Raw genomic sequence first — 13,773 nt, 5'->3', positions numbered from 1 at the left:
CTTTCTCACCCCACAACAGACACCTTGTGAGGTAGGTGAGGCTGAGAGAGCTTGAAGAGAACTGTGACTAGCCCAAGGTCACCCAGCTGGCTTCATGTGTAGGAGTGGGGAAACCAACCCGGTTCACCAGACTAGAGTCCGCTGCTCATGTGGAGGAGCAGGGAATCAAACCCAGTTCTCCAGATTAGAGTCCACCGCTCTTAACCACTACACCACACTGACTCTCCACCAAAAAGAAACAAGAAGTTTCTGTTGGAAGTGAAGGACTTTACACTGTCTCTTACATCAGGCTCCAGAGGGGAACAAGACTAAGGCTGTTGGGAAAAAAAATTTTGGATTCGGCAAAATTCGGCCCGTTTTTATTTGGGAAATTCCGAAGTCCAAACTCCCCCGCTTCGGGTCCGTGCAATTCGGCATGTGGTCCGGAGTTCAAGGAAAAATTTGGCCGAATAAAGCGATTAAAATCACAACTGCACCTTTCTGTGGCTCCGGGGGGGCATTTTTGGGGGTAGAGGTCCCAGACTTTCAGTATAGCTTCAAAGGACCCTTCTTGCAATAACCTCCGAGTTTTGTAAAGATTGGATCAGCGGAGGCTGAGATATGGGCCCCGAAAGGGGTCCCCCTCCTTAATGTGCATTTGCAATTAGCAGAGCTTGCCGCCCACTCAAAGCTCCCAGCCCCGACAAACAGCTGAGCTGCAGGGAGCAAGGGCGGGGCAGGTGCAAAGAAGTTTGCAAACCATGCAAAGCAACACCACCATGCAAAGCAACACGTTTGCAACTATGCAAAGCAACACCTGACGCCTGGGAGTTTGCAAACCATGGAAAGGGACAGAGGCATGCTAGCTAAGCATAAGGAGCAGGACAGGAGGGGGTGGAATTCCCCTTTTGCATCGGACTCGGGACCAGGCAAATGCATTCTTTAAGTCACAATTTGAAAACAATTTTTGAGCAAGCATCAAAATAGACCTAACCGATCTTATGAATGAGGGAAAACCTGAGGACACACAACTGAAGCCCCCCCCCCCTCAAACCAGGGAGAGAGAGACTCGAGGGGGCACACACACCCCAGACAGAATGGGTGAAAGCCCCCTTTGGCTTCCCCCCCACCCACAGAAATTGCTCCCTCCCCCCCACACACAGACTGCTTCCCAACCCACACACAGGAGAAAAATTATAGATTAAAGCCCCAAAAGGGGTCTTACTGTGGATGTCTTCTGTTCCATCAGAAGGGACAGAAGGGATGTCTTCTGTTCCATTTAAGCACAGGAGGTTTTGCCTTGGATTTGCCGCTGTCGAGATGCACATAGGATCGGCTGATTCCATTCATCCCAATAGGGAAAGGGGGGGCATATCTAAGCCCCCGCTGATCCAATTTTTACAAAACTTGGGGATTATTTCAAGAAGGCTCCTCTGAAACTACGGTGAAAGTATGGGGGCTTTACCCCAAAAAATGTGCCACCTACAAGCACAGAAAGGAGCAAATGTGTGCTGTAAATGGAATAAAAATGCACTTTAAGGGGGACCCCTTTTGGGGCCCATATCTCAGCCCCCCCCCCCGATCCAACCTTTACAAAACTTGGGGATTCTTGCAAGAAGGCTCCTCTGAAGCTATGCTGAAAGTTTGGGGGATATACCCCCAAAAATGTGCCCCCTGCAGCCACGGAAAGGAGCGAATGTGCACAAGCACCCCCCACGGGGATTTCTCTCTCACACAAACAGACTCTCTCTTTCTCTCCCCGGCTGGGCAGCAGCTAGGCTCATGCACTCAATCGCGACTGATTGGCCAGAAGAAGACCCAGCTTGGCCACCGATTGGCCGGGGGAGAATGCTGCTTACTAACTGACGTTTATGCTGCTGCGTCGAACCCCGAATTTGCCAAATTTATTCACCAAACACCCTGAACTCGCTGAATTAGGCTCCCCGTTTTCCCACCGTTTTTGAGTTCGATTCCATCCGAACTAAAAACCACCGAATCAGGGGAAATTTGGCTGTTTGTCGGTTTGGGACGAACTGAATCGACAGCCCTAAACAAGACTAATGAGTCAGAAAGCAAGAGGAGACAAGACACTGGGGCATCCTTTCTCAACAGCTCTGAACTATTCCTTTGATATGTAGATTGCTACTCTTAGGGAAACTTCCTCCCTTCCTGTTGCTCCCTCACCACTCACACACACAGGCACCTTTCTCCAGCTTGCCACCATGAGGGAAGGATGCAAGTCCTTATTTCCCACCATCCTAGTTACTTAGAATAGATAGGGAACTGTATTTTACTCTATCCTATCCAGAAATGGATTTCCTACCATAAATGAAGTATATTCGTAGGCTAGACAAAAGGCTCTGAGCAATTTTGTTCCTTGCACACACAAAGAAGTTTGGATGGCTTTGCTGTGAAAATTCAGCCATTGTACACTCTGCTAAGTTCCCAGGATTTTGGAACAATGAGCTGACAAGATCCAACACTCTCATCCCCTGGAAAAACAAGGTCTCCACATGGGACAGCCTCTGGAAACTGAAACTGAACTGCAGACGAGCCCACGTAGATCACAGTTCCTCAAAAGAAGGGGGGGAATGATTGATTCTGTGATATGTTTCATAAATGTGATAAAGACTTGTGGTATTGTAAATGCAAACCCATTTTCAATGATGGAATTCAATTCCTTTCCTTTCTCCCTTAGAAGCTCCCTGATTAAATTCAATTGGAATTCATTTCCAAGTTCCAGTTCTCGGAAAACTCCTGTTTTAAGATAGAGAGAACATGAAACCATGTGTTTTACAGAACTGTATTGCACCGACCACAAAGTCAAGGCTCCAACTAGGCTACAGTCCTCAGTGCTCAACTGTGCGTGAACATGTGTCTATATCATGCAAATTATATTGGGCCCTATGCTGAGCTGAGGAATGCCGTGAACAGTGTGGCACAAGCCAGCTAAAATTGATAAAACATGCCTGGCCGGCTCAAGCAAGTGAAAAGAATAAAGAGATTGGTGGGAGAGGGAAACCTGAATGAACATGCCAGGAAATAGTATCTCCAAAGCAAATGGTAATGTGTGTGATATTTTATCTTACAAATACTAAAACACGCAAAGTTATCTGTAATTGAAAAAGTACCACCTTCCCTTCTCCCACAATCATTGGTGGTGCTAAAAGTAACTGCAAAGGTGGGGAAAGAATCTAGCTGTGGGTATCTATTCAGATTCTGAAGGAATTGGTGTTGGACTGATACGGCTTGAAGCCTTCATCCACCGACTGCAAGACTAATATATGAAAAACTGCTCCCTCTTACATACTTACATTCTAATCATTGTTACCTGAATTAGATAGAACCTGCTTTGGTTGGGGAAATTAGCAGTGGAGACTTAAAGTCAGCAAGCAGTTGGGTAATCAAGGATCTTTTTCCAGGGTTTACTTGGATAAGCCTCTTTGGAAAACTCTTTGTTTGTTCAAATTAAATGTCATTTTATTGTAAGATATAGTTTCAAGCACACAGCAAGGACACACACCCAATTCACACAAGAACTGAGAAAGTCAAGGGAGGAGGGGTGGATATCACGGTTGAGGTGATATTTACCAGTCCACGACATCCAGATGAAAGCAGCGCTGAAGAGGGGGAGAAACTAACCAGCGTTTCTCAGAAATAAAGCAAAAGGACCTTACACGCGAGTAAGGGGTATGTGCTCGGATCTGGAAACACATACGCACACTATGAATGGTGATGTCGTACTCAGGCAAAAGTGTAGCGTGCAGGCGGTAACCAGGCCCGAGGCTTGGCCTCTGGTTTCAACAACAGCCATGGGAGTACTGCGTTGACCAGAGCCTGACGCAGGCTTTTCTCTTCCCGTGGACGGGTAAGACCATGAGCAGGTAAAGGAGTAGAGGCACTTACCAGTCCAATCTCCTTGTTTCTCAGATCAGGCGTCAGCTTGCACGCCGGGGTTGACTGGGATAGCTTCAGTTGCTGGAGCTTCTGTTTGCTTCTCTCAGTCAGTGGCCTTCAACATGTGTTGAACCCACAAGAACTCTGGCCATCTGCCTGGCCTTTTATCAGCCTTGCGGTTCCAGCATTTTCCACTCCTCCCTGATCAGGCTTGATCGTCTTTGCTCTCTCTCTCAAGGCCCACCTGGTCTTTTGCCTTTGTTCCCTTAATTGAAGCCGGGCCCTGATTCTCTGCTTCTCAGCCGGCTTGGGAGAACTTGCAGGCGAGGAGTCCTGCCCTTCTTGCTGTTCTGTTTGCTGCCAGAATGAGCAGCCCTCATCCCCTGCCATGGGTCTTGGTGGCTCTGAAGCCTGTTCCTGCTGTTCCCGTGCAGTCCTTGGAGGAACGGGCCCAGGTTCCCACTCCTCCTCTTCCTCAGAGGAGGAGGGCAGCTCAGGTTGGCCTACGACAGGTGAGGAGCCAATATTTATAGTTGAAATGAGCCCTGAGGTGACAGGAGGTAACTGGCAAAAAAATTGCTTTAGCCAGTGACCAAGAACTCAATTACTTCTATGGTAAAACAGACAATAGAGTATGAGAAAGTATGAGGTGATGCCAAAGTGAGAGAATACTGTGTTTGCTTGAGTAAGTACCAGTGATTGCTTTAGTATAGATATTGGAATATGGGGAAGGGTTTATGAGAGTTTTTCCTCAGGAGCGGTGTGAGTCATGCATTCAATCTTTCTGGAATTCCTGATGGTGCTGGGGAGGTATCAGATATGCAAAGGCTAGTCAGATTTTTCCTGCATGGTCCTTGATTGCTGATGGGATAAAGAGTTTTCTCTGTCACCCAGGTGTCTGCTAGGAGTCGCTTCATTTAGTATGCGACGGAGGCTTTTTCCCCCCCATTGTTTCGTTGGCCTTGGGGAAATGCAAAGTGGCCCGCCTCTGCCTGACAGTTCCAAGAAATCACACAGACGTAAGGATGGATCCCAGGGTCCCCTGGAAGTGTGGTTCACCCTTGTGCAGCAGTGCCCTGCTTTTAGGGTTACCCTTGGTCCTATATGCCTTTATGGCATACCAGGTACCTTGGGGCAGTCCAGACCCAACAACATGCTCCCCCCAACAAGCTACGAAAACAGAACATTTATCGGTTCTTGTAGGTTATCCGGGCTGTGTAACCGTGGTCTTGGTATTTTCTTTTAGGAAAGAAAATACCAAGACCACAGTTACACAGCCCGGATAACCTACAAGAACCAATGAACTCTGACCGTGAAAGCCTTCGACCATATTTAGAACATTTATCATTTGACTATGCGCTATTATTGTACTGTTGGGCAGCCTGTCTCAGAACATTCTGTTGGGAACCAATTTATTTAATTGCTTCATTTGTCCCAGTGGGGACCCAAGGTGGCTTACATAAATGTCCTCTCCTCCATTTTATTCTCACAACAATCCTGTGATGTAGGTTAGTCTGAGAGTGTGTGACTGGCCTAAGGTCACCCAGTGAACTTCCCCATGAGCACTTTCAAAATGGACGTCAGTGGCAAACGTCAATACGTCAATATATATATATATTATTGAAGTGGCAGGGATCTAGCAGACTTACTACATGTAGCATCTTTCCATGTTCTGCATTACGCAAAAAAATAAGCAGGGGGAAAAAAAGTGCCGCAAGGCCTGCCACTTTGCCCAAGCATTTGAGGGGGTCTGAACAGCAGGCATCTTTTAAGGGGGGGAAGATTTTATTTGGGGTTTGTTATTTTATTTTTGGTTTTTGGTGGGGATGTTTTAATTATTATTATAAGCCATCTTGAACTGAGAGGAAAGGCGGGATATAGATGTAGAAACAAACAAACAAATAAACCTGGGACCTACTGCATCCCTATCCCTCTGAGTGTATTTCAGGAAAACACACTGAAAATGTAATCATGGGTCTTCCAGTATCTCATCTAGTTTGACCCCATATATTTTCATTGCGTTAAACATCTGATTCCTATTCCCTTGCAAACAGACAGTCCAGTATGGCTGGTGTAAATAGCAAAAGGCCATTTCTGGCTCAGGACAGCACATTAGTGGATGCACAGGTGACTGGCTTTGTTGCAGGGCATTAGATGTCAGGCAGTCTGAAGACCATATCCCTCTGGGCGCACCAAGGATCTACCCATTGGATGCATCACAAAGAGCATCCAAGGGACTGGGACTGGGAGGAAGAGCTTCTCTTTCTTCTGCTGTCCACCACCTGTCTGGCTGATCCCCATTGTCACAAATCTGGCCAACAGCAGCAGCTACAACCAGCCCAATAAAAAGTGGCGGAACAAAAAATGGGCAAAGAAATGGCATTCATTTGTTTCATACACTGTTTTCCCTTTGTTTCCATTACCAAAACAAGTGATATGAATAGGCCTTTTTTATTTCCATTTTTCTTTCATGGGTAATGAACGCACATCCCTAATGAGATATGTGAGGCAGATGTTTGCTCAGTAATTTTCCCATCTCCTGCCTTACTGATTGTTAAGCTGCTTGTTTAGAATGATTCTCCCGGCCTGTTTGAGACACTTATTCCTCAATTGAAAAAGAATTGGTTTTTATATGCTGACTTTCTCTACCACTTAAGGAAGAATCAAACCAGCTTACAATCTCCCCACAACAGATACCCTGTGAGGTAGGTGGGGCTGAGAGACCTCTAAGAGAGCTGTGACTAGCCCAAGGTCACCTAGCAGGCTTCATTTGTAGGAGTGGGGAAACCAACCCGGTTCTCCAGATTACCTTCTGCCACTCATGTGGAAGAGTGGGGAATCAAACCTGGTTCTCCAGATTAGAGTCCACCGCTCCAAACCACCACTTTTAACCACTACACCACATCGACGGGCCAGAGCATGGGTAAATAGGCCCTCTGAGTCCATGCAAGTTGACTTTGCTGAGCTCCATAGCCATGGCAGGAACAGGTACTTGTTAGTTATGGCATATAAACTGACAGTATGAGTAGAAGCCTTTCCCACAACAGCTCCGATAGTCCGAAACATGGCCGAAGTCCTGATTAAGGACAATATGCCATGCCTTCTGGAATCTGTGGATTCAGATAGGGGCGGGTCCTTCCTAAATGACCTCACTAAGGCAATGTGCAAAGTGTTGGGAATTCAGTGGAAATTCCACATGGCTTGGCACCCTCAGTCCTCAGGCAAGTTGGAAAGAATGAATCATGGATATGTAGAAGTTCATTCATAAATACTTAAAAAGCAGGTCCTCGGTTATCATTAAAAGTTGATCTGCTTGTTTTCAGAAATGTTTGAACACCGCCTGTGTTGACTTTAGACTAAGTAATTTTTGATGTATCAAAATATGAAAGTATATTGTCAGCTGAAGCTTCTTTACCAACAAACTGAGAAAATATGAAAAGAGGCATCCAGTGAGGAGATTGGATTTATGAGCAGCAGTGACAAATATTCCTGATTACCGTGTTTGCTATAAAGTTTGATGATCTAGTGGGGAGATGGAAGGCATTAGAATGACAGCAGGAAACATGTTTGAACAGCCTTATTGGGAATTGTGTAACTCCCTGCCCCCGGACGTGGTGATGGCTGCCAACTTGGAAGGCTTTAAGAGGGGAGTGGACATGTTCATGGAGGAGAGGGCTATCCGTGGCTAGTAGTCAAAATGGGTACTAGTCATGATGCATACCTATTCTCTCCAGGATCAGAGGAGCATGCCTATTACAATAGGTGCTATGGAACACAGGCAGGATAATGCTGCTGCAGTCGTCTTGTTTGTGGGCTTACTAGAGGCATCTGATTGACCACTTTATGAACAGACTGCTGGAATTGATGGGTGTTGGTCTGATCCAGCAGGGCATTTCTTATGTTCTAGCCTGATTTTGTCAGATCTCAGAAGCTAAGCAGGATCGATACTTGGAAGGGAGACCTCCAAAGAATGCTCTGCAGAGGAAGGCAGTGGCAAACCACCTCTGCCTAATCATTTGCCTTAGTCATGAAGCATATCTATTCTTTCCAGGATCAGAGATGCATGCCTATTATATTAGGTGCTGAGCAACACAGGCAGGATAAATGCTGCTGCAGTTGTCTTGTTTGAGGGCTTCCTAGAGGCACCTGGTTGGCCATTGTGTGAACAGACTGCTGGACTTGATGGGCCTTGGTCTGATCCAGCAGGGCTTTTCTTATGTTCTAATGATTACAGTCAAAGATGGCTACAAATTCTCGATTACATTTTGTTTTCCTGAAGTCCCTCTATTGCTATTTACCATTTAGCCTTGTGACACTGCATTAAGGCAGTCATGACCTCTTTATTACAAAGTAGAGATAGAACTCTGTGAGAGCAGAATAACTAAACTCATTAAGCTAAGACACCAGCTGCTATTATGATAAATAGACATTGCCACTTTCTGTCTTGTTCTCTCCATGCCCACCTTTTTGCAGGTACTTCATAGACTGGAAGAGTGATGTGGACAACTTCTTTACGATAGATGGAATAGAAGGTACTATTGCCACACATGAATTGCTGGACAGAGAGAACACTGCACAGTACAATTTTTCAATTGTCGCAAGCAAAATTAGTAAGTACAAGCAGGAAAAGAATCACTGTATTCTGAAAGCAATTCCTAGAATGCTTCATCTTTTATTCATTTAACATAATACTATGTTTGCCTTTTTAAGCTCAATTTTTGAAGTAAAATGTATTCTTTTCTCTCGACAAAGGGCAGAGAGTGTCATTAAAGCCCAGAAAAATTCATATAACTGTTAGACTGGTTCTGCTACAGATGTTTTTCTCTACCTTTGCTTCCATATAGGAATGCCTTTTTTTGCCTTGGAGGTTGGACTGTATGGCATTATACCCAGCTAAGGCCTCTTCCCTCCCAGAACCCTGCTCTCTTCAGACTCCACCACAAAATCTCCAGGAATTTCCCAACCTGGAGCTGACAACCCTAGCCCCAGTTAGTCCTCCCTCAAAGGCCAAAAAAGGCATAGAAAGGGCCCTGCCCCCACCTTTTACTGACAAACTGAAGCCTGGAATGCTGTTGTTGCCTATCAACAGCAACTGGGGGAATCCATTGCTTAAAGCTACAGGCACTCCTTTTATCATTTTTTTGATTTTTTAAACTCCCCAATCTATTTTTTTTTTTTTTTTAGATTTCAGATTTTCCTGCAAATCTGGGGCCCTTCTCAAGGTTGTAGAAAGAGCCATCTTGCCTGTTCACAGCTCCAGTTACGGGAATTAAGAATCCAAAGATTTGGCCAACTTTGCTATTAGAATATAAGATATATTAGGATATGAATAAATTGTGCCAGTGTGTGAATGAAATAGTGTTTGAGTCCCCAGCCCCAACAGCTCTGTGCAGTGTCTGAGTGAGGGGTGATTATTAAAGGGGAATGGGCTACCCTGTCTGGTGATTCCTCTGTGAGTGGTATGTAAAATGGTCATGGCTATCTATATATTTTAAAAGAGGCAAAACAGGTGGGGAATTGTGACTGCCAGACCTATGTGTAATCCTGAACCTGTGGGACAGAGTTCGTGGAGGGTGGTAGGGACACGGAGTGGTGGATAAGCAGTGGGATACTTGTTCTTGAGGTGAAAAGCCTGGGGAAATTAGAGAGCACCTGTAGGTAGGATTTCCAGGTGCCTGTGAATGATGGGCAATTGCCCACCAATTAACAGGCCTGCCCGCCATCCCTCAGCTGGCCGGCAGGGGAAACAGGCCAGCTAAAGGGTGGCATAATAATGTCCCTTCTGAGGTAAACCCCGAAGTGATGGGGACACTCTAGCACGTCGCAAACAACCACAACAAAATAAAACCCTCTATGGAAACCATAGAGTTTTTGGAGGAATACCACCCCTCCCCCACCACCACTGCCAAGGGGGGACCTGGCAACCCTACCTGTAGGTGTGTGTGTATGGGGGGGGGGATGAGTTTGTTTGTGGCCAGGTAAAAGAAGAAGAGTTGGTTTTTATACCCCTCTTTTCTCTACCTTAAGGAGACTCAAAGGAGACTCAATCTCTTTCCCTTCCTCTCCCCACAGGAGGGCTGAGAGAGTTCGGAGAGAACCTTAACTAGCTCAAGATCACCCAGCTGGCTTTGTGTGGAGGAGTGGGAAAAGAACATGTTTGATAAAAGGATTTGACACTCCTGGGGTAAACAGAACAGGGAAAGTATAGGGAGTTTTCACTAAAATGCCTCCCAGGAAAATGAAGCTTGCTGCAGATAAAAATGGAGGTGCTAGAACTAAGAGTAGTGACAGTGAGGTAGAAAGAGTACCAGATACCGTAGAAATGTGGAAAATCAAGGTTAGAATTGAATTGGCTAAACTCAAACCATAAATTGAATCAGCCAAAATAACAGTTCAAAGAGAAAAGGAAGAATGAACTGAATTAGCCAAAATAACAGCTCGAAAGAGAAAAGGAGGAACAAATTGAATTAGTCAAAATAACAGCTCAAAGAAGAACAAGAATTAGAATTAGCCTGACTGTAGAATGAAAAACAAAGGAAAAAGAGCAGAATAGAGGCAGATTTAGAAGTTAAGTGAGAGAAATGGAACTGGAGGAAATTAATGCCGCTCCTAGAGTCCAGGAAAATAACTAACTGAGGGCCAATGTGAAAAGGATCCCCAGATTTTAAAAGGGGATTATTTGAAAGTGTACTTTGTGAATTTTGAGAGAGCCAGCCTGGATTTCAGCATCTCTGAAGATCAAAGAATATTATACCTGAGCTCACAAATATTTGGTGGTCTAAGTGAGCCCCATGGGGCAAAGTGTTAAGCTGCAGTACTGCAGTCAAAAGCTCTGCTCACGACCTGAGTTCGATCCTGACGGAAGTTGGTTTCGGGTAGCCGGCTCAAGGTTGACTCAGCCTTCCATCCTTCCGAAGTCAGTAAAATGAGTACCCAGCTTGCTGGGGGTCAAGTGTAGATGACTGGGGAAGGCACTGTCAAACCACCCCGTAAACAAAGTCTGCCTAGTAAACGTCATGATATGACGTCACTCTGTGGGTCAAGAATGACCCAGTGCTTTACCTTTTGGATGGATGATGGATGATGAAGTGACTGACTACAATTTGTTTATCGAACCAGCTGTAGGCATTATGGACCAACTGGTGATCATGAGGGGAGGATCAGGGAGAGAAAACTTCTCTGCAGAAAATTACTTTAAATGGAGCACACGGCAGAAAGAATCTCACCTGCCTGACAGAAACTATACAAGGGGGTTGTGGCAAAATGGCCAGGGAAACACCTCAGGGCAGAGAGGAGGGGACAGGGAAGAAATGTGGTGAATGAAACAGGACACCAGAGTTACAGGACACCCAGAATGAATAAAACAGGGAAGAAGTGTTATCAATGCAGTGAAACAGGACACTGGAGTTACAATTGCCCCAAACAAATAAACAAACCAGACTCCTTATATCAGAGCAAGTGAATGTTATGGGACACAGCCTCTAAAATGTTAACAGTAACTGACGCAGAGGGCTGAGAAGCCTCTGTGGAGAATCAGACACTAGAAGGACAAACTTCCACTTCTAGCACAGGACATGCCAGAGTATGTGTAACCTTAACACCTGAGGAAGGCGTGGACCCTGATTACCGTGAACTGGTGGTAGTGGATGGGCTGTAGTTATTGTGTGTGTGTAAAGTGCCTTCAAGTCACAGCTGACTTATGGCGACCCCTTTTGGGGTTTTCATGGCCTAGTTATTAGCATGGAGTAGTTCTGCTTCCGAGGTTACTGTCATCAAACCTCACTGGTTCAAATCCAGAAGCCTGGTGGAGGAGGAAAATATAATCAAAGGGCTGGGAGGATTTGCTTTCTCAGTGCCTGTAGCTAAAGTGTGTGTGTGTGTTAAGTGCCGTCAAGTCGCTTCCGACTCATGGCGACCCTATGAATGAAAGTCCTCCAAAATGTCCTATCTTTGACAGCCTTGCTCAGATCTTGCAAATTGAAGGCTGTGGCTTCCTTTATTGAGTCAATCCATCTCTTGTTGGGTCTTCCTCTTTTCCTGCTGCCCTCAACTTTTCCTATCATGACGGTCTTTTCCAGTGACTCTTGTCGTCTCATGACGTGACCAAAATACGACAGCCTCAGTTTAGTCATTTTAGCTTTTAGGGTCAGTTCAGTAGCTAAAGTACATGTACAGTATTAAAGACGGGGATGGTCTTTGAGAGGTGATGATGCTTGATGAAATTGCCACCCCCATTATGTTGGGGGATGACTTGGCAAAACCTGTAGTGTTTTTAGGAAGTTGGTAGGATCAGGTAGGGTTTTTTCCAAGCATGACTTCTGATTGACTATTGGAGATTTGATTGGCTGTGCAGATTTCTTTTAATGCTGCATTTGCAGCAGCTGCCAACACAGCACAAGAATCCACCGTGTTACTGAAGTTAAGTTGTGGCGATCATTTTGTGGCTGGCTCCTCCTCTTGCAGCAGCCATTTTGACATTGCGCCCACCATGCCGGGTCAGAATTTCAAATGTGCTGGCAGGCTCAATAATAATGGAGAAACTCACAGAAACTTACAAAGTGAACAGGGCAAGTCTCACGTTAGCAGGATCCACTAACTCAAATATGAGCTGAGTTAGAAATGTTTGATTTGCAAGTACCACTAAAGTACTGGAGGTAGTCAGTACCTTATATGGGGGGCAAAAAAATGGATTCAAGCAAGCTATTGACTGGTCCACTGAAGAAATGTGGAACATCCACGAGAAGACTTTCTATTTGTCTCCAGAACAGGAAAACCATACATCTCACTTTTCTTATAAAGAAACTGAACAAAACCACAAGTTGATTGAAACCATACACATTTATTAGGGGTTTGCTAACAGCTACAAGAAAGTTGTAGCCACAGCCCAGTATGAAGACAGTGCACTCTGTGGATCCCTATCAGAATCTCCTCCTATATATACAGTTGGGAATAGAGGAGGAGATGGATTTTACTGATCTGTTTAGGAAAAAGCGGGTTGATCACACACTACTCTAGACTGAACCGCTTTCTTTTCAAACTAGTTGTTCTGTCTGTATCACTCCAGGTTTGCATACGAGAATGCCTCTAAATTCTTACCATTGTCACAGAAATGTGAGCCGCTGAGGCATATACTTTCCCAACATGGTGTAATACCAATAAACATCTCTGCCATTCCTTTTATTTGATTGTTTGTTGATTTAATTATGTTAATTAGGCTTATGATTGTAGACAGACACTTTGTAATACAACTGTAATGTGTTTTAATGCCTCAGAAACCAGCAGGAATGAGCCAAAGTCTGTTCAAAGCCCAGGCGAACTCATTAAGTTACTGCCTAGACATTCTGAGTATACTTTGGTAAACAATGAGTCACAACCAAGGCCTGTTGAAAGCAACTAGATGAGATTTAGACCTGATCTACGCATGCAGGAGAAATGCTGAGTTGGTAGAAAAGATTGCACTGCTTTTAAAAAGAAAATAAGACAACCTTCTCTGTAATGTACAGTGAGAGATGGTGTGGTGGTTAGAGTGTCAGACTAGGATCTGGGAGATCCAGGTTTGAATCCTGACAGAGAAACTTGCTGGGTGACCTTGGGCCAGTCACACACTCTTAGCCTATGTTGCAGAATGATTGTGAGGATAAAACTGAGAAGGGGGGAATGTTGTAAGCCACTTTAAGTCCTTTTTTAGGGAGGAAAGTTGGATTTAAATGAAGTAAATAAATATTTCTGAGCCAATATCCCCATGCCAACACCTAAAGCAATATCAGCAATGGTGAGAAATCTTTTCTCTGCTGGATTCTCTAGTCTGACATAGGTTTATTATTCGCTTTGGGGAATCTTTGCTGGGCACTGGGGGAATTGTTTTCAAGATAGAGACACCAAATTTTCAGCGTAGCT

At 44.9% G+C, this 13,773-nt stretch overlaps 1 protein-coding gene across 2 annotated transcripts in view; it reads left to right on the top strand.

The window, feature by feature from the left end:
- CDH12 (cadherin 12) overlaps positions 1-13,773 on the top strand; it is a 214,766-nt gene that overhangs the window by 178,240 nt on the left and 22,753 nt on the right. For both annotated transcript variants that reach the window (XM_056854055.1, XM_056854056.1), the window contains exon 7: positions 8,350-8,486. In XM_056854055.1, the coding sequence (XP_056710033.1) occupies positions 8,350-8,486 (137 nt within the window). The remainder of the gene's footprint in view (positions 1-8,349; positions 8,487-13,773) is intronic.

This window comes from Euleptes europaea, chromosome 8, assembly GCF_029931775.1.
Source record: "Euleptes europaea isolate rEulEur1 chromosome 8, rEulEur1.hap1, whole genome shotgun sequence".
In the NCBI taxonomy this organism is placed as follows: Eukaryota; Metazoa; Chordata; class Lepidosauria; order Squamata; family Sphaerodactylidae; genus Euleptes; species Euleptes europaea.
Note: the sequence above shows the minus strand (reverse complement) of the source record. Positions and strands in the feature narration are given on the sequence as shown.